General features: G+C 39.7%; 2 protein-coding genes across 6 annotated transcripts; one reads left to right on the top strand and one right to left on the bottom strand.

Annotated features, from left to right (window-relative positions):
• Window positions 1-30: 30 nt before the first annotated feature.
• On the bottom strand, window positions 31-4,421 carry PRPF38A (pre-mRNA processing factor 38A). Its single transcript, XM_075037112.1, has 10 exons — window positions 4,195-4,421; window positions 3,961-4,120; window positions 3,292-3,413; window positions 2,703-2,788; window positions 2,420-2,530; window positions 1,739-1,851; window positions 1,198-1,224; window positions 1,021-1,118; window positions 629-677; window positions 31-372 (listed from the first exon to the last, which is right to left on the bottom strand). Exons 1-10 carry the CDS (start codon window positions 4,322-4,324, stop codon window positions 330-332), a joined length of 939 nt encoding a protein of 312 aa, XP_074893213.1. The 5' UTR covers window positions 4,325-4,421; the 3' UTR covers window positions 31-329.
• Window positions 4,322-23,919, top strand: ORC1 (origin recognition complex subunit 1). Of its 5 annotated transcripts, XM_075037111.1 has the most exons (17): window positions 5,326-5,465; window positions 5,556-5,660; window positions 6,045-6,172; window positions 7,538-7,707; window positions 8,128-8,503; window positions 9,165-9,462; window positions 11,275-11,379; window positions 11,742-11,943; window positions 13,012-13,118; window positions 13,911-14,012; window positions 14,511-14,682; window positions 16,911-17,018; window positions 17,785-17,934; window positions 19,178-19,297; window positions 20,822-20,988; window positions 22,153-22,240; window positions 23,564-23,919. In XM_075037111.1, exons 2-17 carry the CDS (start codon window positions 5,572-5,574, stop codon window positions 23,753-23,755), a joined length of 2,574 nt encoding a protein of 857 aa, XP_074893212.1. In that variant the 5' UTR covers window positions 5,326-5,465; window positions 5,556-5,571; the 3' UTR covers window positions 23,756-23,919. The 5 variants fall into 5 exon arrangements, 1 of the variants encoding a protein (XP_074893212.1); XR_012651829.1 differs by lacking the exons at window positions 5,326-5,465; window positions 22,153-22,240; window positions 23,564-23,919 and adding an exon at window positions 4,322-4,644 and having other exon boundaries at window positions 18,426-19,297; window positions 20,822-20,949; XR_012651830.1 differs by lacking the exons at window positions 5,326-5,465; window positions 20,822-20,988; window positions 22,153-22,240; window positions 23,564-23,919 and adding exons at window positions 4,322-4,644; window positions 18,426-18,513 and having other exon boundaries at window positions 19,178-19,268.
• The last annotated feature ends 550 nt before the right edge of the window (window positions 23,920-24,469 follow it).

Here is a 24,469-nt window from a genome sequence, read left to right as displayed (position 1 = left end):
TTATGAAAGAAACAGCAAGGAGCCTTTAAAGACAAACTGCCCCCTTTTTTTTATTGCTCTTCACTAGTTTTTACAGGCCTTGAGAAAAACAATTTAAAAAACAATCCTCAAATTCTATCAATTACCAGGATGAGTAACTAACTACATAAAAGGTATCCTTAGCTTTCTTTTAATTAAAAAAAAAACAAACAAACAAGACTTGTACAAGAGAAGGATTAAAGAAATGGACTGCTAAAGCAGCCAGTACATATCCAGCCATCCCGTAAAGCAAATAGGACAGCATTAGACTGCAGTTCAAGGTCCTTAAACTGTGTGCTGGATTTAGTTTGTTATTCATTTCCTCGCCGACTCTTCTTGTGACTTTTCTTAGATCTGAAGCAGAAAAAAAAAAAGCCATATGACACAGTACTAGTAATTGTTTCGAAAGACAAAGGTGATTCATAGTAATAAGTGTTGTTTTCTGTTGTCAAATATGGATAGTGTGACTTGACTACAACGCTAAGGGAGGTACTGTATGAAATATTTGGTCTCCAACATTGTAAGAAGACCTTCAATCCCCAAGATTAAGTGACAAGTAAGAGCTCCTGTGGCAGTACAGGCACCCTTAAGAAATAGGCCAAGCCTTTACCTTTCAGGTGATTTGGAATGACTTCTGTGTCTGTGACTACGATGGTGCCCTACGAGATAAAAAGGTAACAGTTACTTCATAGACCCTGGAATTTTTTTGTTCTGCTAATGCAATCTGCTTCTAGTGACCAAGTGTCCTAGATAATGCCAGAACAACCCTAGCCTTAATTAGGCGCTCAAATTAACATCCTGGCAAATATTTGAAAAACGTACTCAAAGCAATTTTTCATGTATTGAAGGAGTTCTCCAGCTGTGCTTTCATCTAACTAGCAGGTTTATGAGCCAGATTAAGCACCTATGCTACCTTCCTGATACCGTGACACAGATTCTTCTTGCAGTGGATGTTCTGCTAATAAAGACCTGCCAGAGTTAATCTGTAAATGACATATATACCTGGAGATTTAGATCTTGATCTGTGGCGCCTCTCCCTGGATCTGCTCCGGTGTCGCCTTGGGCTTTTGCTGCGATGCCTCTCCCGGCGTGGTGATGGACTGAGAGAAAGGAAGCTTTTAAAATAGCCATGCTAAAAATGCACACATTCTAAGATTAAATAATAGAATAAAAGACTACCTTCTTCTCTTTGGAGAGCGGCTTCGCCTGTAATGAGGGGAGAAAAGAAAAAGTCACTAAAAATCATAAGCAGAACCACCTGTTTAATTTCTCATATTCTCTAGCAACAGCACCAGGGCTTCCTTTGCATTCCCCCATGTCCCCAGTTAGCGTGCGTTTGGCCTCCTGCACAAGAGGTAGTACATGCTTCTGGACTGGCCTATACAGTAATCAGATGAGGTTAGTGATGAGTTTTTCCTGGCTTATTACCAGGATTTTCTCTGCAGCCTCTGGCTTACATGAAAACAAAGCACTTGGTTCTCCTTAATATCTTCACTGTATCATCAAGTTTAACTAACACTGGCCAGCAAGTTCAAGAGTCACTGAAGGACTAGAGAAACAGGCAGACAGGTTGACTGTGTCTGTGCACTGCAACTCCTTACTTCAGAAAGTGGCTGAAGGAATTGGGAGTTTTAAGAGATTGTGGCTGAATTGTCATCTTCACTTCTATGCTTTGCTGCAGCCATCTGCAGCACAATAGGTAAAAGAAGAGCTGTGTCACCTTCTTGGAGACCTGCTTCGGCTCCGCCTGTATCGCACAGCTGGAGATCTGCGAGGTTTATCAAGGTCTCTGTAGCCTCTTCTGCGATGGTCAGGAGAGGGTGCTCGTTCCAGCTGGAAACAATGGCGGGGGAGAGGAAGATTCTGTAAGTCTTGTTTCATCAAGGTTTTTATCTATCAGTAAAGATTTCTGAACAATTAATATAAATGACAAAAGTCACGTAATCAAGCCTTCCCCGTCCTCAAGTATTTCATATTCAGAAGTGGTACCGCCTAAGTTTGCCAACGGGAAATTCAAATGGCCACCTCTCATACTGTTGATTCTTATGAAGTACAGCAGAATTGACTACGGTGGTCACCGTAACTTTCATCATCACCTTTAGTTCTCTCCATTATGTATGTGTGTAAAACAATTTATCTGAAATACGTTTAACACAGAACAGATGCAGATTTGTGAATTTCAGGAGACAGAAAAGTTTGACAAACACAGAGCATTTGAGAACTGCTTCAGGGTCCAACAAGTTCCCACAAGCAGCTTATATGAAAATACGTTAAGGGGGGGAGACAAGAGTTCCAAGCAGCCTCCTGGTGCCTCCCCTTGAGTATTTCTCATAGGGTGTAAAGTGTCCTGTGGTGGTTCAGCACCAGCTTTAACTATCCCTTTCTAAAACAGTTTACCAACCTTTTCATCTTCCTCTTCTTCCTCCTCGCTAGATTCTACATCATCCATGTCTTCTTCCAGAGCACTAACACGAGGCTCAAGCTGCTCGGCTTCTTCCAGAACGTATCGTTTCTAGGAGAAATTACAACTTTATCTTACGTAACCCAAGTAAGAACAAACACCTGAGGAGGCATCTTGTGTGCCAGAAGGGCCTGTATCATAGCTTTATGCAACAAGCCAGTAGCTGATACAACTATTGAATCTGATGCAGTTAAGAATTCCACAACCATCTACTTTTCCAAACCTGTAATCGAGGCAGAATGATGTCGCATACACGTTCCTCATGGAGTAGTTCATCAATAAATTCATCCACATGCATCAGTTCAAATTCTGGGAAGGGGGGGAAATAGCATTTAAAAGACAAAGAAGATTAACACTAGCGGCTAGAGTAAAGATGTAACATTTCAGACAATTTATGTCAAGTGGGCTGTACAAACAGCAGTTCTAAAATCATTCTCAAAGATGAGGAAAATCATCAGGCCTATCTAGCAAAAAAGGAAATTGCTGCACAACTAGGATTAGCAGATTCACAGAGCTTAAACCAGCTCTCAAACAGTGTTTCTCTGGTATTCATAGAGCTGCATTTCAGTGCCCAACAGAAAGCAAGCACTTAGGGAAGGCAAAATAAGCAAGGCAGTTCTCATTTGTACAAGTCAGCAAGACCAGCAACAAACTATCCAAAGGATGAATAAGTAAGGTTTCAAAAATATGGTTATGCCACAATTTTTTAAGCTTATATTACTAAACAGAACACTTATCTATCATGATATGTTTTTTTAACAAAAGGTCATCTATGAGGTACTAAGAAACCACAACTAAGTGAGACTGCTTACCCCCATTTCTGTTCTGACTTTTTATTTTTCGATAGTCATTGTACAGTGGTTCAAGATACTTGTAGCAGTCAATGGCAGTGCCTGTCAATCTCATGTACAACGCACCAAGCATTCGGACATACCTGAAAAGTAAACCATTTCATGTATCTGACCTTTCTGCATAGTTAGCAGTTTAGATAAAAGAGGAGTTTTTCCCACAAGTGTCTGAGGAAAGTCAGTACACTAAAATAAATAGAATACATGACTGTTTAGATTTTCTCCTTCAATTACTCAAGTATATATATATAAACGTGTGTATATATATATATATACACACACGCTCAAGTATGCATATATAATCTCTGTATGGGTGCATGATCACTCATAAAGACAAAATACTGAAGAAAAAATAGATTAATATGGCTCCCTTAATGCACGTTGTTCTAAATACTTAAGGTGGGGGTGTATTATCACAGAGAGCACATGCCACAAAGGCAAACCACCATTCCAACAGCCCAAGCGACAAGGAGAGCAGTCTTGAAAGCAAGAGGAAGGACATGCTTTTTAGCGAGAAGAGTTCATCAAGGCCCACTAAAAGCTAAACCCGGCACTGAGGTTTCCCTGTCTGTTTTTGGACGGTTTCATTCAGTACGACAACCAAAAGAGGGAAAAATCAAGCCGCCAACTTACTTGAAGTCCTCGTTTTTTATGAACTCCACGATGATGTCCTTTTCGGGCTGGATTTGCAGCATCTTCAGCGTCAAGCACAAGAAGGGCGTAGGCTTAATGTTCCCGCCATAGACGCCCCCCACGTACTTCAGCTCCATGGCCTTGTCCACCACCAGCTCGGCTAGGAGAAGGACGGGCCGTCAGCGCAGGCTCCTCACCGAGCTCCCCGCCGAGCCCCCTCCCGCCCCGCCGTACCCGTCAGGCCGAAGCACTCCTCCTTCCAGTACTTGGACTCGTAGATGCGGGTGCGGATGATCTTCTCCACCAGGTACTGCGGGTTAGTGCCGTGGATGCTGTGCGCGTCCTTCACCGTCCGGTTCGCCATGGCCGCCGCTAAACAGCTCCCCTCAACTCCGCGGCGGGCCGCCCCGCTCCCCTTCCGTGAGGGGCCGCAGCGCCTTCCGCTTCCGGAGCGACGATGCCGGCCGCCATCTTATCTTCGGGCTATAAGATTCCCTTCCGGCCGCGGCTTCGGGGCGCCAGGCGCAAACATGGCGCCGCTCCTGCGTGGCCTCTTCCCGCCTCCTTCCCTCCCCGCCCTGTGCGCGCGCGGCGGAGGGGGCGGGGCGCGGCGCTCCGGCCGCGCTTTGGCGCGAAATTCTATCCCAGCGCCAGGCAGGAGCTCGCGCTGCCGCCGCCGCCGCGGTGAGTGGGCCTCGGCCCTGCGGTCCCTGAGGCGGGGGGCGGCCGGGTTAGAGGCTCTGGGAGGGTGGTGGAGCACTTCGGCGTGTCTCCGTGGGTCCGACCCGGTGGGGCTAATGGGCGTCTTCCGACGCCGTGGCCCCGCAGGCCGCCTGGGAAGCGGGTAGTAGCCCGGGGCGGGGAGCGGGCTCCCTGAGGCGGAGTCCTGCCTGAGGTTTTTGTTGCCTCGTTTAAACTGGGCGAGGGGAGAACGGCAGTGTGTGTGTGTCGTTTTCCTGAGCCCTGCGCCCTGTTTCCAGAAGGAAAAAAAAAAAAAAAAAAAAAGTCTTACTTGGAAAAACAAAAACCAAACGCAAAAAACCCGAAAATACTCCCCAAACCCCCAACCGTAAAAAACTGAGCGCAAGCGGAATGTTCGTTGACGGTCTCACCCGCCTGGTCGCTGTGGGGTCTGGGCGAAAACCAGTCAGGCATAGTCTGAGAACGGCCGGCGGTGTGCCCCGGCCATGGCGGCGGGCGGCCGGCCGGCCCCCAGGGCAGCCCGGCGGAGGGCGAGGGCTTGCTCGTCAGCGGAGAGTGGCTGATGACCTCCTCTGGGAATAAGCGAAGTAGCCGGTAACGACAAAGGGGATCGCACGCTTGGCGGGTGCGTTAGTCCAGCGCTGGACGTGAAGAAGAAGGAATTGAAGAAAAAGCCGCTGCTGAACACTTAGCCTTTTTTCTCCTCCCTCAGGGGAGAGGCGCCGGGAGGCTTTGGGGAGGGGAGGCTTCGCTGAACCGACCGGTGCGTGCCGCGTTCTTCTTACACACTGAAACAATTGATGGTATTTCTATGTATCTGGCCATCTTGAGTCTTTCCCTGCTTTCATTTTTAAATAATGATGATTAAAAAATTGTTTGTTTATTTGTTTTAGCTTTTCCTTGGGAATCATGAACACCCGGCAGCAAAGCAAAGTTATCTACTCCTGGTATGGAGAACCCCTGAGCTCAGACAGAAAACTGAGGACTTCCCGGTACAAGTAAGTAACGTTTATTTCTGGCTTGTTCAGGGAAACTTAATCAATGAAGGTTTCTTTGCCTTTCTGACATCGTTTAGGTTAATGTGGCAGTAAGTGAGAATACAAGTAAGGTTTTGAGGCACGTGTATAACAAAAATGTTCTCACAAAGCTCTTGAATTATAAATTGTATGATGTGTAGACAAAAGCATTTAACCAAATCTGTGAATAAGTGTTAACTGTCTAATTGAAACATATATGAAAGCTTTGAATCGGGGAACTAAATTGTAAGTTTTGCAACAGGGGGCTTAACTAGCTCTAAAAGTGACAGGCCGTCAGCTTTAACGATGTGTGAATTATGAAGAATATGAAATCCTGTTAATCTGCATGCCTATATCCCTTTCTAGGGGAATCCTTATCACATCAGAAAGAAGCAGAACAGAAACCTGTATACAACTTGGCAACTTTATTTTAGTAGAAGGGGAGAATGCAGATCAGCCTTTTGTGGCACAACTCCTGGATTTATATGAAGATGGTAAGAGAAATAAAAATTTACTACTTATCTGAGAAATCTTAAATTGTTACCTATTTCATGGGGATGTAGTTAGCAGTAATGCTATATCACGGGCATAATTTTTTAAGGAAATTAGGCTTTGGTAATTGCTGCATCTATTCACATGCTCCCCAAATATTTGGGACTGATGGCTAATTTCAACTAAATTTGATAGATAAACAGAGAGCTTAAGACATTACATTCTTACAATCTTTTTTGTTTACTTGTCTAATTTAAAAGAAATGGTCCTTGAGGAAGACAGTGTGAGCATATGCTTTATTTAGAGGTTGGATAATCCAAATGGAGCAAGAGCACTGCAGCTCTGGAACTTGCATCTTTATTAGACATCGGGTAATATAGTGATAAGGTACAAGGCTGAATAAATGGGGCTTATTACTTCTGTCCCTTGTAGAACTACTTGTTTATAGAAATAGATATGAAAAGATAAATCATGGAAGGTGAGTGATACAAAGACTATGTCTGAGTCTGAATTAGAAACTACTCATTAGCTATGTCTGACTTTGAATAGCTTTTGTTTGTTTTGGGCCATCATAATAATGTTTTGAGGTTTTAAAAATTTCTTTACTTTTTTTAAACATAAATACATATCACTCCAGCTTATTTTTTACTAATGCACATTTGTTGTAACATAAATGAATATTCTTTTCATGCTGGAATAAAACATATGAAGCTTCCCTGAAAACAAGATTTTCCTTTTGTTGTATATATCTGACAGATTTGTTAAAGATGTATGGCTTTGTTTTCAAAGCTGAATGTCTTAAATTGTAGAGAGTAACTTAACAGTCAATTATAATATGTTCCAAATGTTTCTTTTAACTCTCTTCACTCTTAATCTGTTTGTAGTGTTTTTTCAGCCTTTCTCCTAGGTATCCTTTTCACCAGCAAGATTCTCTGGTTTGTTAGGCAGTGAATAAATATGTTTCTGACTCACTTCTAAAATGACATTGACATTACAAATGTTCTGAATTTTCTCAGTTCTCCTTTTCTGTTGCTGCTTTTGATTAGTGGAGTTTGATTAGATCACATTTATGCAAATGAGGAACTTCTTCATTTGTGATAGTGAACTGATGGCCTGGAGCTGGTCTCCAGGTATTTTGTGATTGAGACCCTATGTAGGTGTGTTATCCTAGTCCTTAAAAGTCTGAAATCAAACATTTTAATTTGGCTTAGAAAATGGGAATTGTAATATCAGATGCTTTCTCACCTGGATCCAGGGAGGATTTCTATCCTTGATGGCATTTGAGCTGAAGTCATCGAGGTCTGGTAATAACTGTATGCAATACAATAAAATTCTTAATGTTCACTGACTTTTTTTCATTGTTACAGGTGGTCAGCAGAAACATGCAGTTGTGCAGTGGTTCTCTCATATTACAGAGATACCTCCGAATAAACGTAAACTACTTAAAAGAGAGGTTTCTCCCCAAGAGGTGTTTTTTGATCAAGTTCCTGGCTATGACACTGATATAGCTGTGGAGACCATTATTAAAAGTGTCATGGTATGTACTGCAACCCCCCTGCACATAGAGGGAAGAGAGAAACAGAAACAATTTGAAAAGCATAATAGAACAGTGCGGCACCCTTGCAAATCAAATGTGTGATGTGTATTTGTTAATGCAGTTAACATAGGATAGGATAGTTGAAAACTGTTGATATTCTCTTTCCTCCATCCCTTTGGTTGTTGGCAGCCAGCTCATTTAGAGGTTTGCATGGAAAGAAGTAATGTGAATGGGAGTCCTGTAGTGCGATAAACTTATGCTAGTGTAAATGTAGGTTGAAGGTGTTGCCCTCTATAATGAAGGATTGCATGAGTTCCAATAATAAGATCTGTGAATAGAAAATAGTTGCATGCTAAGAAAATAGTTGAATGCTAAGTAAATGCTGAGGTATGTGTGTTTTGGTATTTTCTGTTTTTACAGGTAATACCACTACATCTAGGGGAGGAACTACCTATTACATTAAACAAGGAACAAAGTTTTTATGTAAAACAGTCTTGGGATGGGAAATGCTTTAAGGCTTTGTCCCCTGATGCATTCTCGAAGCTGAAAGAAGCTAACAAGAAAGGAGGTGGCATCTCAAACTCTTCAAACTCATTTATTCCTTTGGACATCATTTCGCCCCTGAAAAAAGAGAGAGAAAGTGTTGTTCGGAGTGCCACAAAACCAAAAAATGTTGAGTTGGAAATAGAATCAAAACATTCTGCTTCCAAGTCCTCCCTTGCTAAGGAGAGACATTCACAAAGAGTGGCTAATGGCATGAGAACTCCAACAGCAAGGAAGAAGTTACAGTTAAACAGTATGTATATGGCAATATTCTGTCCGTCTGGTAGTATTGAATGTAATGTTTTGCAGCTCTTCATTTTGGGTAGTTCAAACAATGGTAATATTCAACATCAGTGTTTTTATTTGCCTTATTCAGGCTTTGGAGTTAGCCTAAGCCTTCTGGGTGCATCAGTTGTTTGTCTTATGTCTGTTATTTCAAGCAACTGTACTGCTTATATCCAATTGCTGTTGCAAATGTTTTATTTGTAACTGGTAAGTCTAAATTAAAGTACTTCTTGGCTGAAATGCTACCAGTCAGCCTAACTTGACCTCAGAACATCTCACTTTTTTTAAACTTCTGACTAATGGTGTGCTAGAATGTTTCCATTGGGCTGGTTGAATAAGCACATTTGATCCTATGTAATGTGCAGTATTTTCAAACTGGAGCCTGAGTAAAGCTGTAAGTGATGGAGGCAGGTTAGAAAACTGAAAAAAATCAGTTTGCATTCTACTTATTCATCTTTTTAGAGGAAGCATGTGCCTTCTAGTGATTCGGTTCCTTGTTCCTGGAGTGTAATGCTATCTCGTGTCATCTAACTGACAGGCACTGAGCCAGTCGTACCATGCCTTCTGAAAGTTAACCAAACCAGCCATATTAAAGCCTGACAAAAGTTCACTTTGCTCTTGATTCCTAGGTCCCACAAGGTCTTCTAAAGGCAGGCTCCTGGGATGTGAAGTTTTGGAACTTTTGGATGATGACTGTGATGCTATAGTACCATTAGAACCATCAGCTAATAAAAGAAAAGTGAAATTCACTGGCATTTTAGGCTCACCACCAAAAATGCCTTGTGCCAATGATAAGTCGAAGTCAATGTTTGATACTGCAGAGCACTGGCAGACATTTAGTGATCCAATACGATTATCCCCCTATAGTAAGGTCAAAGACTCCAGTGAGAAACCCAAGAATCTTAATAGGGAATATGACATTATATGGTAAGTGATAACTTTTTTATAATTACTTTTGTATGGGGTTTCTATTTGTATGTAGGTCCCTTAAAGCACATTTATGAAAGACTTCTGGAGAGAAAAGCAGGTGAAATATCTGTGTACTAGATTTTGCCTGTTGAGATCACTGAGAGAAGGTGGATAGCCTAAATAGTTACAAGTGCACTGTGGTAAAGCTCTAGAAAGTGTGTTACTTGGAGGTGAATGAATGATTGGGGAGATCATAAAAGGAGTTGACTTTTAAGATGGACACAATCAGTTTGTGGTTACAAGAAGAGAGAGAAGAGGTTGGAAAAGGGAATGGTAGGATGATATGAAAGGGAACTGAAGCCATATTGATCATTGATGGTTTGTACCCATCAGCATGGGTAACAATCTGTTTCTCTGCAGTCGCTGTAGGTATGTCACACAGGCTCAGATGTGCCCTACTTGTGACAACTATTGAGATATGCTCAACTATAGGGAGGGATGTGATTGGCCCCATGAGAGTTCTCATGGTAATTGTATGTATACTTTCATGATAATTTTTATGTAGAAAAGAAATCAAAGCTCAAAAAGCATAATTGTTTAAGTACATCTTCACCGAGCCTCTAAAAATGGCATTAAGCTGGGACAGGAGGAGAATGGATCAGACCTTCTTGTATAAAAATATTGCAAGTCGTATTTCTCCTTTCAGAGTAAAGATGTTGGTGCAACACTTAGTGGATCTGCACCCCATTTTTGTCACTTATTGTATAGCAAAAAAAATTTACTTTTCATTGATAAGGTAATGGCATTTTAATGGTATTTACAGATCTAAAAAAAAATTGAGAACTGTCTACAAATAAAGTAATTCATCTCATTGTGTCCTCTGAACTAATAGAAAAATTGTATTAACAGTAAAGGGTTTCAGTGGTAGGGATGAAGAGGTGCCTAAGAAGACAACCAAGGAATCTCAAAGCACAAGTAGAAAAATTTACTCCAAAGGGCAGATCAGAGATGCTTGAAGAAAATCATATTTGTTTTCTCTTAAAAAACAAACAAACAAAAGACCCCAACAAAAAAACCAAACACCAAAACCCACAAACCACCAAAAAAAACAAACAAAAATAACAATCCCAAACAAGAATAAAAACCCACAACCAAACAAAAAAACACTAGTGTTTTAAGCCCCTGTCCCTTCCATTTGGCAGTGTTATACTTGCAAAATAATTTGGCTGTTAATTCAACTATATCAGCATCTGTTCGGTGCTCTTTGCTGATGTATATGTGACTAACTGGGGAAGTGAGGGAAAGCTGTTAATGTGCAACAGCTGTTAGTCAAGCTGAAATAAATAGCTGTTGCCAGCTGAGGGTCATCAGGAAACAAGGTGGTATAATGTTGATAGGGCCCGCATCAGAGACATCTGTTTTGAACTAATGCTAGTGCAGTTGCTATTGTCACAGCACCACAGGTCAGCTAGCAACTCTGACTTGTATAGACTCAGGCCCTCTCTTTAGACTTAGCAGCTTTCCTCAACTGGTTCACAGAGCTTTATAGAAACACTTTATCATAAAAATCTTTACAGTACAGACCATGAATGAACTATAGTAAATATTTTGTGGTTTTGGGTTTTTTTCTTGGCAAAGATATATTGAAGAGAGAGTGCAAGAGGGGAAATGGTGCTGCTGGTGTCCATGCTATAGCCATTCTGTAAATGAGAATTTGTGCTGGATTGACAGCCATAGCAATTGAGCCTGAAGTTTGAAAGGCCGCCTCTTCATCTTTACAAGTGTGATGCAACGAGGAAATACAAATAGCTTTGTGTTCTTTCTTTACAGTTCAATTGGACATCAGGAACTGGGTAGTCAGAGCCCTGTATCGACCCCTCGTTCTCGTAGAATATGTGCACAGAAAACAAGCGCTCTCATTGCAGAGCAAGTCAGGTAAACTTTTGCATCTGTGATTATCTTATTCAGAACGCTATCGATAGCTTGAAGCCTTGACTGTTTGTCTAGCTTAATATTGAAATGCAAATGGTTCTAGAAGCACAGCTTAATTGCGGTGTGAGTGAAAACTGTCTTATGTTCAGAAACTTAAAGCTGACTCATGGTGTTCATCAGAAAACTGACTTCCTTTAAACGAGTCTATTAAATAGCCATGGAAAATTAACAGCTCAAGTGGAAAATATGTTGGCTTGCTGATTCCATTTAACTACAGAAAAAGCTGAAAATGTACAAACGATACGTTGTACTGTGTAGAGTTGTATGTATTTTTTTAAAACTACTGTCATTTCTGTTTCTCATAGCATATTAAATACGCTAGAGTTGAACCAGGAAGAGGATTTTCTATCTAGCTCAGACAGCTCTTACTCTTCAAGTAGTGAAGAAGAAGACAATGATGTGCTCTGTACACCAGAAAAGAAAACTAAATCAAGCAGAATGCTCAGCACCCCAAAATCTTCAAGGAAGTCTTCAGTTCACACTCCTGCTAAGACCCTGAAGAAAACTGTAAGGTTCCATATAAAGGGGCTGCTGTTATTATTTCTGAGGCAATTATTTGAATGCTTGATGGCTGTGGACCACAGTCAAGTGTCTGAACCCCTTAGCTTTTAATGAAACATTTTCTTGATTCATACGATCTTTGATATGAGTAGGTTACGTGAATGTATAAAACACTTGCATATTGTGAATGTTGTGAAAATGTTGATCAGAAAACTCTAGCCTAAATGGGGAAAATGTTGGATTGGGCTGGAGCCAAACTGATGAATATATTTATGGCCACCATTTTTACTTTTATTGTAAGCTGCGCAGAGACATTTTAGTTCTATATAGTTTTTATTGAGTGCAATCTATATATAGCAGAAAGCCATAAGACCAACTTTGTGCTGGGCAGTAGAGCTGTCCTGATTCTTGAAAGCTTACCAATGGTTACCAACGCAAAAGGGATGCTCTACAGTGTTCATGGCCGCACCAAAGAGTTTGGCCAGCAGTTTCTCATAGTGTCCTGGCTGCTGATGGAGATGGGATACCAGGCTGTGTGAATGTTAGGCCTGACTCGTTAAGACTGTTTTCGGCACTATAGCCAGTACATGCTGGCTGCTGTCAATGGCTAATTTTTACACTGTGTTTATGAAATATCTAGCACAGAAATCCTAGTGTAACTAGAACTTGTAAGCACAGCAAAGAAAAATAATTAAGATATTGTATGGCTTTTTTTGTTTGGACAAGGAAATTCAGATCAATTTCTAGTTGCTTGCTGTTTCTTAAGAACCAGATCACTTTATAACACAGCACTTTAGAAAGGAATAGACAATTTAAAAATTCTTCAGACTATTAAAAGGTGTAATTGTTACTACCCTCTTTCCAGTTTCTTTTTTCCCTTTAGGAAGAAAAGACTATGAGGCTTGTTTGGTAATTCCCTCTGTAAAGACTGTTTTTCTTTCCAGCTTGTCCTCTGGCATCCCTAGGTAGTCTTTGTGCTTAAGTAATGTTTGGGAAACTTGTATGAAGGATCAGTCTTCAAGAGAAATTGCCATATGTAGAAAATCTAGTTTAGGTTCTAACTTTTCTTTGTAGCCTTTACCAGGAACACCCAAGACACCCCGGAATGCAACTCCTGAAATTCCTAGGCGCAACCATGAAGCACAGAAACCAGCCAGTATACTAGAAGAAGCCAGATTAAGGTAATGTGCACTCAAGGGAGGAAATCATCTCGTTGCGTCAGGTATGCAGAGCAGTAGGCTATGCTGAAATAGGGAAATGTCATCTTTACCATATTGAATAAATTTGGTAAAAGTCTGTGGTGTTTTGATACCAGAAGAGCGTTTATGAATTTACAGCACAATACTAGATTTTCAAATACTAGTAGTATTTACAATTTCCAAATTTTTGTAACCAGTCTGTGCTAAGTTCTTCAGAATTAGGTATCTGTCTTTATTCTGTGCAACATTAGAAAAACAAAGATTCTCTCTTACTAGCTTTCGATTGTAAAGGTACAATATCTGTTTCCTCTTAGTGTGTGAAAAAGCTTTACAGGTATTGTTGTAAATCTTCAGTGGAAAAAAAATGCATTCAGGATTGACTGTATCTTTCAAACTGAGTTTTAGTTTTTTTCAATTTCCTATAAGCAGTCTCATCTGTTTTATCCTACCTCTACACTGACTTACAAATTTTTTGTGAATTAAAACAGCTAGTTCTTTATTGCTGCATATTCATGGTGTGTGTTTATGAAGATGACTGTTCAGCCCTCTTAAAACTTAAAAGCACATATAAAGAGACCAGGCTATTTCTTTTGGGATACTTGACATTGGTGTTCAGATTTAAAGTACGTGGGAGAGATTTGGAAAACTACATACAACTGTGAAAGGTGAAGCGTCTGGCTCTTTGTTTTCCTCAATAGGCCTTTCAGGTAGAACTGTGAAAATGCACACCTTGGACCTCCTATTTCAATTTTCCTTTTCTTTTTTAATCAAAAGGCTGCATGTTTCTGCTATCCCAGAATGTCTGCCTTGTCGTGAGGAAGAATTCCAGGATATCTATAACTTTGTGGAAAGCAAACTTATTGATGGTACAGGAGGGTAAGTTTGTTGGTGAGACTGTAATCAAGATAACATCTACCTATGGCATAACAGCAGTCAGACAATCAACGCTCCTTTTATTTAAAAAGTTATCATTTGGCTGAATTAAGGTTCCTAGTTGAATTTTCCTAGTATTTTTCTTCCTTAAGAAGGATTGTGCATAGAAATAATGTGGATTGTACAGATTCATATTACAGACCAAAGTATAACTAGTCAGTTTTAGATGTCTGGGAAACCTTTTTTCTTTTTTGAAGAGGTAAATTACATGTATAAAGTATTTTAGGTTGTTAATTGCTTCAGTATTAATAACAATCTTCATGATCTTCCAGTGTGTTATGTGTCCCAGTTTGCAAATAAAGTAACTGAAATATAGGGAATTGCCTGAAGTGAGAGGAGTAGTATTCAATGCTGGTCTCAGAACTCAGGCATTCCAGCACACTAATCCTAAGAGTGTTATCATTTTGCTCAGGCTGCTGAAAAGGTGTTCTCCTTTTGTAGGTGCATGTACATTTCTGGAGTGCCTGGGACAGGTAAAACTGCGACTGTTCATGAGGTAATTCGCTGTCTTCAGCAAGCTGCAGAAAATGATGACCTACCATCATTCCAGTTTGTAGAGATTAATGGCATGAAGTTGACTGACCCTCACCAAGCTTACGTGCAGATACTAGAGGTAAGTAAAGCCTCCTCAATGGCTGTCTGGTTTGAAAGAAGAGATCTTACACTTTACCATCAGATCCTTGATGTGTTAGTTTTCAAGGCATTTAATATATTGATACTTCCAAGTAGTCCTTCTGAGAGACTGTATGCTTTTATCTGAATCAGGTTAAAAAATAATTAACTTAAGGCCATGGCTAACTTGTTGAACTATTTTGCTTTCAGCTGCATAAGGGCAGTGGCTGGGAAATAGCCTGATTTATTACATCCACTCAGGTTTAAAAAAAAATCTAAACCAGATTCTTTTTATATTTTCCCCTTCTGTAACTTCTTCTGCACAGGTATGCTTAAAATTACTGAGATGACAACTCTGGAAGTCAGTGTAGTAGTAGAATAATTACTAAGGGAGTCTTAATGGTTAATTGGTATGTTGTCAAAGCAATCCAGCTAAAGAGGGACCATCTCTGTCAACGATACTGTATTTCATGTTTCCATGACAAATACCTGCAGTATCTCATCTGGGACTACTGACTGTGCTTGCGTTTATATGGGTGTGAATTAACCTTCAAAGGACTGGATTAAGATCACCCAATAGGCATTATACAGTAACTGCTCAATACCTTTGTCAGTCTAGGCTAACTTTAAGCCAGTGACTTGGAAATGAAATGATGGTTTCCTGAAGCATCTATTGCATTTTCTTATAAACTTACGCTCCATTTATTTAAGTTTGACATCTTCCATCTGAGCAGGAAGTGGTATACATTGTTCTAATACCCCTGTCCTCATAGCTGGGAGTTAAATTTACATATTTGCATCATTTCCTCAAACCAGCATAGACAGTGTCTTGCTGAGGGATTTGCTGTAGCCAGGTTGCTGTGTTTCTGTAGCATAGTGAAAGGCTTCATGACAATTACCTTTTCATGGTAATGTTAAAGTATTTTAACATTCTTTGTTCCTATCCTGTTCAGAATACAATTTTAAAATTAATAAAGAATAGGCCTTGGGAAGTAAAACTCGTTGCTCCCCATGGACCCTGAACTCTTTAAGTTAACCCAGTTAAATATCCTTCAGGGGAGCACACAGTCAAATGAACCACTTATTTCTCTGAAACCTTCTGCCTCAGCTGTTATCCAAGTACCCTAGCTAGGCTGCTGCTACTTTTCTGATTGCTGTATCTCTTGTCACAGGTCAGTCTCAAGCTCCAGTTTGCTGACATGTCTTTGCATGACAGAAGCAAATTCTGGAGTGTTCACTACTGCAGTTACGTCACTGTCATAGGAAAGTTTGTAGAGAAGGAACAGGGACAGGAAGGCCTGAACAGATGAGAGAGATAAGGTTAAATACCTGGGTATAGTAAGTGTGCCAGTTCCACCACAACAAACTGAACTCTGTGGTATATGGGATGCCCAGTTCCAGAGCTGTAGAATCAGGATCCTCTGGGATCCAACTGCATTTTATGACTGATTCAGACTGTCCTGACTGAATTGGTAACACGAAACAAGTCTAGATTATACATTATTGTCATGCTCCAGCTTGTTTAATAATTATGAAATCTTAGGTCAGTTTTTAAGGGATTCTGGAGAACAAATACAATTTTCAAATGCAATCTCCATTTTACTTTACAGCTTGACTCTGAACTATGTTGAACAATTGATTCAGCTTATATAGTGTAATTTTGAAATGTCATGCTTTAATTTCTGTATATCGTTGGACCTGCAAGGGAGGATACACAACACAGATTATTGCAGAAGCAGTTCTTGTTGAAGGTATTTTTTTAGCTTAGAGTTGAATAAATTTAGTTCTAGATCCTGCTGATTCATTAATATTTTAATGGGAATCCAAGATCACTGAAGTCAGGCTATTCTTGTCAACTGATGTAAGTTTTCAGTGTGTGTCTTGTGTTCAGAGACACCCTTGAGGTATGCTACGTTTAGAGTCCTCCTGAGACTGGGTTCAGGATTTCTTAATCTATATTTAAGACAAATTGCAGGAAATTCTAATGGCCTTTCTTTTTAGCTATGTATTCTTTTATTTTTGTTCTCCTTTATGGACAGTTTCTGGTAGACCTGAGTGTCTTACGAGCTACTTTTTCTTTTTTTACTCCACCTGCCATGGGGGAGAAAAAAAAACAACAGATGTTTAGTGTTGATTGTTAGAGAAAAGTTAAAACAGAATAGGAGTTAAACTTTGTATTTCCAGGCTTTTGGTGTGATTAACCTACAACAGTGTTTAATCCTTGTCCAGTTACTGACAGGTCAGAAGGTGACAGCAACCCATGCTGCAGTACTCTTGGCAAAACTGTTCAATACACCTGGACCAAAGAGGAAGACTACAGTGCTGGTAGTGGATGAGGTGAGACAAAGAATCCTTCATTCCCTTTCCTTGAAGTATCATAAGGAATGAGTTGCTGGAGGATGGGAAAAGACAAATTGTACATGCTTAGAGTATATCATATGTGATCTAAAAGGAATAGACTTAGGAGAGAAGACACAAAGAGTTCCTCTTGGCCTTATTAGGAAACTGAATTTAAATGGGCAAGTAACCTGTGGCCATATTGTTCTCTGTCTTGGATTTCACATTGGTTTTATGGTTTGTTTTGGTCCAAGTCACGGAACTGGTTCTGTCAAGTCCTAAATACCATAGAATTCAACTGTATATTGTCTGGAAGCTGCTGCTTTTCCAGTGAGAAAACTCCCAGTGAAATAAGTCATACCCAGTTTTGAAACTTCTTGAATGTGCTATGTTCAGTGATAAACAAATGCATACTTATTTTTTGCTGTAAGCTAATTCAGGGTCTTAAATGGACTGTCTTAATCTTGTTAGATGTAGTATGACTATCACAGTAGTGTTTAAAAACTCCAGCTGTTTAATCACTCTACTGTGATTAATACTGTTCAAGCATCTAGTAGGCCTGTGCTTTTCCAAAAGAGATTAGAGTCCTAATTCAGAAAATGCAGTCCTATTAGTAGATGGATAGAGGAAACACAACCGAGACAGCTTGTTCAGAATCACATAAGAAGTCTGTTGTGGCAGAGCTAGTGCTCTCAAACCCCCATCAAATATTGCAAATCCAAGGCCATTCTTTTTCAGTCTAATTCTTCTCTTTCTGTCTCTGCAGCTTGATCTTCTGTGGACCCGGAAGCAGAATGTGATGTACAATTTATTTGACTGGCCAACTCAAAAGCACTCCAAGTTAATCATCTTGGCCATTGCTAACACCATGGACTTGCCAGAGAGAATAATGATGAACAGAGTAGCTAGCAGGCTGGTATGTCCTAGCAGTTTTGTTGCTATGCTATAAAATGAGAACAGATTAAATACCGTATGCAGTCAAAAGTAATCCAGGAGAAGGGTAGGATTGGTTACATCAGATGTTAAACAGTGTTTTTATAATTCTCTCTCCAGAGGGCTGATAATGAACACATAAATCTTAGAAAATTAAGTTTAGGAGCCAGCTTGCTAATCAGATGTTATGCTGTGTAAGTACACTATGTTATCGTAAGAATGAATTAAGAATGCAGATGTCTTTTTAAACATATTAAGATCTGGATAATCAAATGCCATGCTTCATGGTTCAGCTGCTTACTCTAGAGTTCAGAAGAATTCTTCTCTGTTTTCCCTTCCTCTTTCCCCTTTCATTCCAGGCACCTAGTTACTTCTCTCTGTTTGCCATCATAAGCTTGTAGATTTTTCTTTGTTGAATACCTTTGGACAGAAAGTTAGATGCACTCTACAACTGTGTTGAATACATTTTCCTAGGTCATCTCTTCATCACTGCTCTGAGAAGTTATTTGCAAGACCAGTGCTCTGTGCCTTCATCCTTCTGTGACTCAAAAATAGTTCCATGGTGTGTGAATTGCTTTCCCCCACCCCCTAAACCTGCAGATCAGCTGAGTCCATATAGTCACAAGAGAGAAGACTTTTGCATAAGAAATGCAAAACTCAAGCCTACTGTACAATATGGGAGGCAGTGTACCATCTATAACATAGAGTGTCTTCATCTGACAGCAGTTTTTATTAGCTTGAGCCAGAAGAGGATTTTTAATTCGTGGCTGATTGCTGACATCAAGTCAATAGTATGACTGTATACATGTATACAGATTTGCTAAAGGAGAGATTAGTATTTTTTCATAGCTTCTGCTGTTACTATATTAAAAAATAAAGTGTAAACCATTGTAATCAAAAGATTTTTGTATTAGGTGGCTCTGATTTGTTTACAAGTTTTGTAAGAGAAACTTGAATTCTAATAGCAGCACTGCTTGCTCCTCAGGCCTTTCAGTGGAGAGGTCCAACCAGTGGTCCTCACTTAGTCAGAGTTTTGTGGATTTGCACATATATTTCACAAATACAAGGTGGAAGAATTGATTAAAGCATATCACTCGGAGGGGAAGGATATGAAAAAGAGATTGCTCCTACCAGAGAAAATAAAACTAACTATACAGGCTATGCTTGAGCAGCTGAGAGTTTTCAAGCGCTACAAATGTTTCTCACTGTATTGTTGTTTACTATAGGGTCTTACCAGAATGTCCTTTCAGCCCTACACCTACAAACAATTACAGCAAATTATTTCATCCAGACTGAACAGCATGAAGGCATTTGAAGAGGATGCAATTCAGTTGGTTTCTAGAAAGGTAAGAAGAGTATATATGTATGTCTTTTGCTGTTGCACTAAGTGAAGGAGGCAGGGGGCAGCAGGGGAGAATTTTGGCACGTATTCAGACCTGGTTCTGTGTTTGTGTTACATATTGGAGACAAGTGGGGTGTAAGTAGTGGATCATACATTATGCTCTCTGTAAGGTATACAGGGTATTTTAGCAGGAAACATTGCTAAAGCAGTGTCCTTGCTTTTTCCACCTACTTTGAGAAGGCAGAAGTATATTCTAAGAGCTGGAGGCATGACAACAAGAGTCGTGATAATGCATAATAAGTCAGCTTCTTCCAGTGTTGGGCATAATGTGAGTCATTGGATGATCTTAAAAAAAACACCAGTATGCCACTAGTGGCGGTGGAAATATCCATATTCATTTTCTTTCTCAAGATGTTTAAAGCCTTGGCATAACAAATAGTACCTGTTCCGTTGCCATTCTTAGTAGTTGTACAAAAAATAAATAATGCATTAGGGATCAGAAGCTTCTCAAATTAAGATGTATGCATTGTTTAACGTCTTATGTTAGGAATTATACGTTAAAATAATCTTAAAATTAAATTATGTTAGAACATCTGTCAACCAGTATGCACTTAAACTTTTCCTGCTAAGCATCATTGTAGTATTATAAAAGGAGTACTCATAAATGTCAGAAGTAAATATAAGCATTTGTCTTGTTATGAAGGAACCACCTTTTTCTAAGAATAATAGTGATAATTTTGCAGACTGAATTATCTGCGGTGTTTTTCTAGTATGGTTTTTTCCTTCAGAAAATCTAGAAAAGTAACTTGCAATTAGATTTTTCTGGAGGGTTTCTCTTTCTTGGCTCCAGCTGGGTTCTAGGGCTTTCATAAGTTATCAGCATCTACTGGGAAAACTAAGCCAGTACTGTATCTCGTGAATGTTCATAGCTTTATTAAAATTGTAAACCACTAGTGGTGCTTTAAGAAGTATTTAGTTTCAGAAATTTCAGACACCTAAAAATTTTCAGGCACTTTTAAGTGTAAATTCACTATCCCAGATGTTTCTTGGAGACCTCCTAAAAAATAGTGTACTCTTAAAATCAATATTCTATTGAGTATGGAAAAACAGGAGGCTCCCACCCCATTTTGTTTGGTTTTTTTTTTAATTAACCTGGATTGTGTTAGGGTTTTAACTGATAACATTTCTGAAAACTTCTGGTGTTGAACTGAACTGCTCACATTGAATTTCCTGGTTTGTTGTTTGGTTTTTTTTTAAGCTATGACTTTTCTGTGGTTATAGAAAAAAGTTCAGTCTTGAATTTGTAATGACAAGATTGGGGGAATGACACAGAATGTTGCTTCTGTTGGTTTTGGTCAATAAGATTGTTATTTAAAATTTGGGATTCTAGTAACAGAGTTAGCAAGTAGCATTGCTCTCCTGTTTTGTGGCCAGGTTTGGGGGCGGGGGTGTTGTCTGTTGATTCTTGCTAAACTCCTTTTTCTACTTGTAGGAAATATTACTACAAACCTGTCATGTTTACTTTCAGGTCGCAGCACTGTCTGGTGATGCAAGGCGTTGCCTTGATATCTGCAGAAGGGCCACTGAGATCTGTGAGTTTGCTAGCCACAAGAGAACCCCTGAAATAGTCAGGATGGCCCATGTAACAGAAGCCATAGATGAAATGTTTTCGTCACCATATATAAATGCAATCAGGTAAAAACATTTCTCAGATTCACTGGGCTATTCCCCCCCCCCCCCCCAAAAAAAAACCCCAAACATTCAGTCTGTCCTCACCACCCTTCGGGAGCATATGCGATGCATTGTGCTTTGTTGAAGTACAATACAAAACAAACTTCGCAGCACAACTAGGAGAGAGACATACAAAATAGGAATTAAAGACAGGGGAAACAAAGGCATAGAAATGACTTGTACCAAGTTTATACAGGATGTTTCCATGTTGGTGTGTTAGCTCAGATCAGGAGGAGGCTTTTGAATTTCCTGATTGTCCCTGCTTACTGTACATCAGTTTCACTGAACAGCAGTTTCTAAGTACATATATTTGAATTCCTTCCGGTTGGAACTAAATCTGGAAGATACACTCAGGAGCCAAGAACTATAAATGCTGCTGGTTATTCAGCATACTGGACCAGACTTTGAGCTAGACTGAGGGGAAAAACACTCAGATGTGCATAATGTAGGCACCGGGTCCTCAAAAGTCAACTATTCCCCTTTACATAGCTGCTTGTATTATGCCACTGTTGTTGCTCGCTTAGATGCAGCCAGAGATGTCTGAGCAGAATGCAAGGCTTCCCCATTTGAACTGGTTTCTTTAATGTAAATAGATTCTGTTAGGACCTCCAAAATGTTTCCTGAGGGACTACATGTGAGGAATTCTGTTGCCTTTCAGTGGCCTGCACAAGCTGTAGCTGGTAAAGTGCTTTACCATTTTCTAGTCAAAAGGAAGAGAATCTGTTTCAGCAGGGAAGGGGGGACTAAGGGGTGCAAATACAGTATTTTGTTGGATATGCAAGTCCTGCTTTTACTGTGCTACTTAGGCCTGAAAACCTCAATGTTAATTTGTTATTTCATAAATGTAAGTTGACCATAATACACTGCAGAACGTGTATGATGTATGGAATGAAACGTGTTCAGATACAATGCATTTTACTTCACCTCACCTCTCTTTCAATGTATTGTGGTGCCAGAATTGCAGGGTGTAATATAATGGCTAGTTGACATAAACTAACCCTCTTGGGTAGAAAAATAGCCTGCATTTAAGTATGTGGTTAGCAAGCAATTTCCCTTCCAGACTTCCTGATGTCTCATAAGTTCTAAAGTTCGCAGACTGATTTTTGTCTGTTTTGTTTTGATATTCAGGAATGCCTCATTGCACGAACAGATCTTTTTGAAAGCAATTTTGGCAGAGTTTCGCAGGGCAGGAGTTGAGGAGGCAACAGTTCAACAAGTAAGTTTGTGGTTTGGAGTACTTTTTTTTTTTTTTTTATCTTAAAAAAGAGGGGGGCACTGTCAAAATTATCAGGCAAAGGTGTAAATACTTAAATATTTGGGGTTTTCATTCTGAAAAGTTGATGGAAGAATAAAATGGCAAGGTAAACTGGGGCATGGCTGTCTAGGCTAGATATAAAGTCTAATTGAATGCTATTACCTGTTTTCAATGGGACTAAATACTTATAACTGGAAATATCTGCTGCTGTATTAATGTTAACAGTGATCTGGATCACAAACTGATTTTTTTTTGGCCTGCATCTGAAAATATTGCCTGTGTCCACCTAATGTGCTTTATAACAGGAAAAATAAGAGAACCTGAAAATAGTGGGCAGCATAGTTCAAGGAGGAAAACTGGAAGTTGGAATCAAACTTCTGTATCACTGTCTTTCTCAGTAGAGGCAGGTGTATCACTAGTAGCTTCAGCAGAGCTGTGAAGACTGCACAGAGTTCATGTCATGATTCACTGTATGGAAGCTAATTGTTAATACTTATAAAAATGTTTAGAACTATATATTTATGTATAAAATAACCTGCCAGTTTTATCTGGTTCTACAGGTTTGTAAGTAAGCATTTTAATTGTGTTTACTGTTAACTGGCTCCTGAATGTCTGCATCAGTTGATTGCATAGATACAGTGGGCTATTCGATCTTGAAGTTCAAAGAATATTTTGTTAGACTGGTTTTCCAGTAACACCAAAAGGGTTTTCTTAATAGAAAAGCAGAAGACCCCAACTGATTCTTGTTACAGACTTACCAGTGTGCATGATTTGTGACAAGTGCATTCTCCTGAGCTCAAAGGTGTATCTTGCCTTTCTAAGCTGTGATCTTTCATGTTTGTAGTCAGTGTGACTTGTGTTTACTTGTCAGTGGGCTGAATATCACTTCTGAGTGAATTGATAAGTAATTAACTGTATGTCAGCTCTTAATCTGCTGGATAAGCTTTAGTCCACATACTCCAGGGGAGAAGAGTTGTGGTAACAGATAAAATGATGTAGTTACGTAGTTAAAAAAAAAAAGGCAGATAAAGTAGGTTGCTAATTGTTCTGCTTTTTGGCTATATAAAAAAAGGAAACTGTAGTTTGGAATTGTTGCTTCTGTGACAAAGTCATAACAGTTTTGTCCTAAAACAGCAGTGTGTGTGTTTCATCTGAATGGACTGGAGCTAGTTTTTCGTCTGCTCCTGTAGATGTGGAGGGAAGGAAGCTTCTCTTTTTCACCTTGGCCTACTCAAAGCAGGAGGTAAACATGACCTGTGTCCTTTTCTCTTTTTTTTTCAATAGGTCTATCATCAACACATAGCATTGTGTAGAATTGAAGGCATGCAGAGCCCTACACTATCAGAAATTATGGCAATTTGTTCAAGACTTGGTGCCTGCAGGCTCTTGCTAGTGGAGTCCAGTAATAAGTATCTTCACATGCGGGTGCGACTAAATATCAGCCAGGATGATGTCATGTATGCACTCAAGGAATAGTAAGGCAATAGAGATTTTTTCAAGTACATCTAAATATTTTAAATATTGTCTATTTTTATTTTTTTAAATTGTTGATAAAATGGAAATAGTGAGATGTATTTTTTCTAAATACTTTGCTTGAATGTAATGTATTAAAGCACTTTTTGTATAATAAAGAATTTGCTTCAAAGCCTTTTAAATACTTGAAATCAAACAATTTGTTTTTAAAATATTTTTGTGTGCTGGTAACTGGTCCCCTTTCAGCTGAGGTGTATGAACTTGAAATGGATTCCTTCCCTCACTACTATGCTGAGGAGGTTGTTTTTGTGAAGAGTAGCAGTGTCTTTGTGGTGTTGCAGTTTATGTAGCTTTTCCTTGTTGAGTTTTGTTGAGTCTAAGACATCATTAAAATGTGCTTTACCTTATGTTACTGAGCTAATGAAAAGGAACTTCTAGTTTGCACGGAATTAAGGAGACTGCTCCCAGGAAAGTAAAAAATACTAGAGGAAATTTGTCATTCAAGTAACCAACTTTTTTCTTTTTGATTGATATCGAGGACTGTTTCAGAGGCATGGCCTCAGGTAGTGCAGGTCTGTTGAAATCTGCTTTCGTAATCGACCTGCTCACAAAAATGCACAGGTTATCGGGAGACGGAGAGTTGGAAAACCCTTTTTCTGTGGAAGGGGCTCCTCCAAAAACTGCTCCGGCCGAGCCATCGCCTCTCCCGCGCGTAGC

The sequence above is a fragment of the Buteo buteo genome, chromosome 10 (assembly GCF_964188355.1).
Source record: "Buteo buteo chromosome 10, bButBut1.hap1.1, whole genome shotgun sequence".
Classification (NCBI taxonomy): domain Eukaryota; kingdom Metazoa; phylum Chordata; class Aves; order Accipitriformes; family Accipitridae; genus Buteo; species Buteo buteo.
This window is presented reverse-complemented; position numbering and strand designations above follow the sequence as displayed.

What these genes read in the sequence shown, in the direction of transcription:
- ORC1 (XM_075037111.1), top strand. Translation starts at nt 5,572, where the DNA reads ATGAACACCCGGCAGCAAAGCAAAGTTATCTACTCCTGGTATGGAGAA. An exon ending in GAAGAAGTTACAGTTAAACA is followed by an intron (nt 8,504 to 9,164) that starts GTATGTATATGG and finishes CTTGATTCCTAG; the next exon opens with GTCCCACAAGGTCTTCTAAA. An exon ending in ACAGAGTAGCTAGCAGGCTG is followed by an intron (nt 17,935 to 19,177) that starts GTATGTCCTAGC and finishes TGTTTACTATAG; the next exon opens with GGTCTTACCAGAATGTCCTT.
- PRPF38A (XM_075037112.1), bottom strand. Translation starts at nt 4,324, where the DNA reads ATGGCGAACCGGACGGTGAAGGACGCGCACAGCATCCACGGCACTAAC. An exon ending in ATAAAAAACGAGGACTTCAA is followed by an intron (nt 3,414 to 3,960) that starts GTAAGTTGGCGG and finishes TTTACTTTTCAG; the next exon opens with GTATGTCCGAATGCTTGGTG. An exon ending in ATCAAGATCTAAATCTCCAG is followed by an intron (nt 678 to 1,020) that starts GTATATATGTCA and finishes TTTATCTCGTAG; the next exon opens with GGCACCATCGTAGTCACAGA.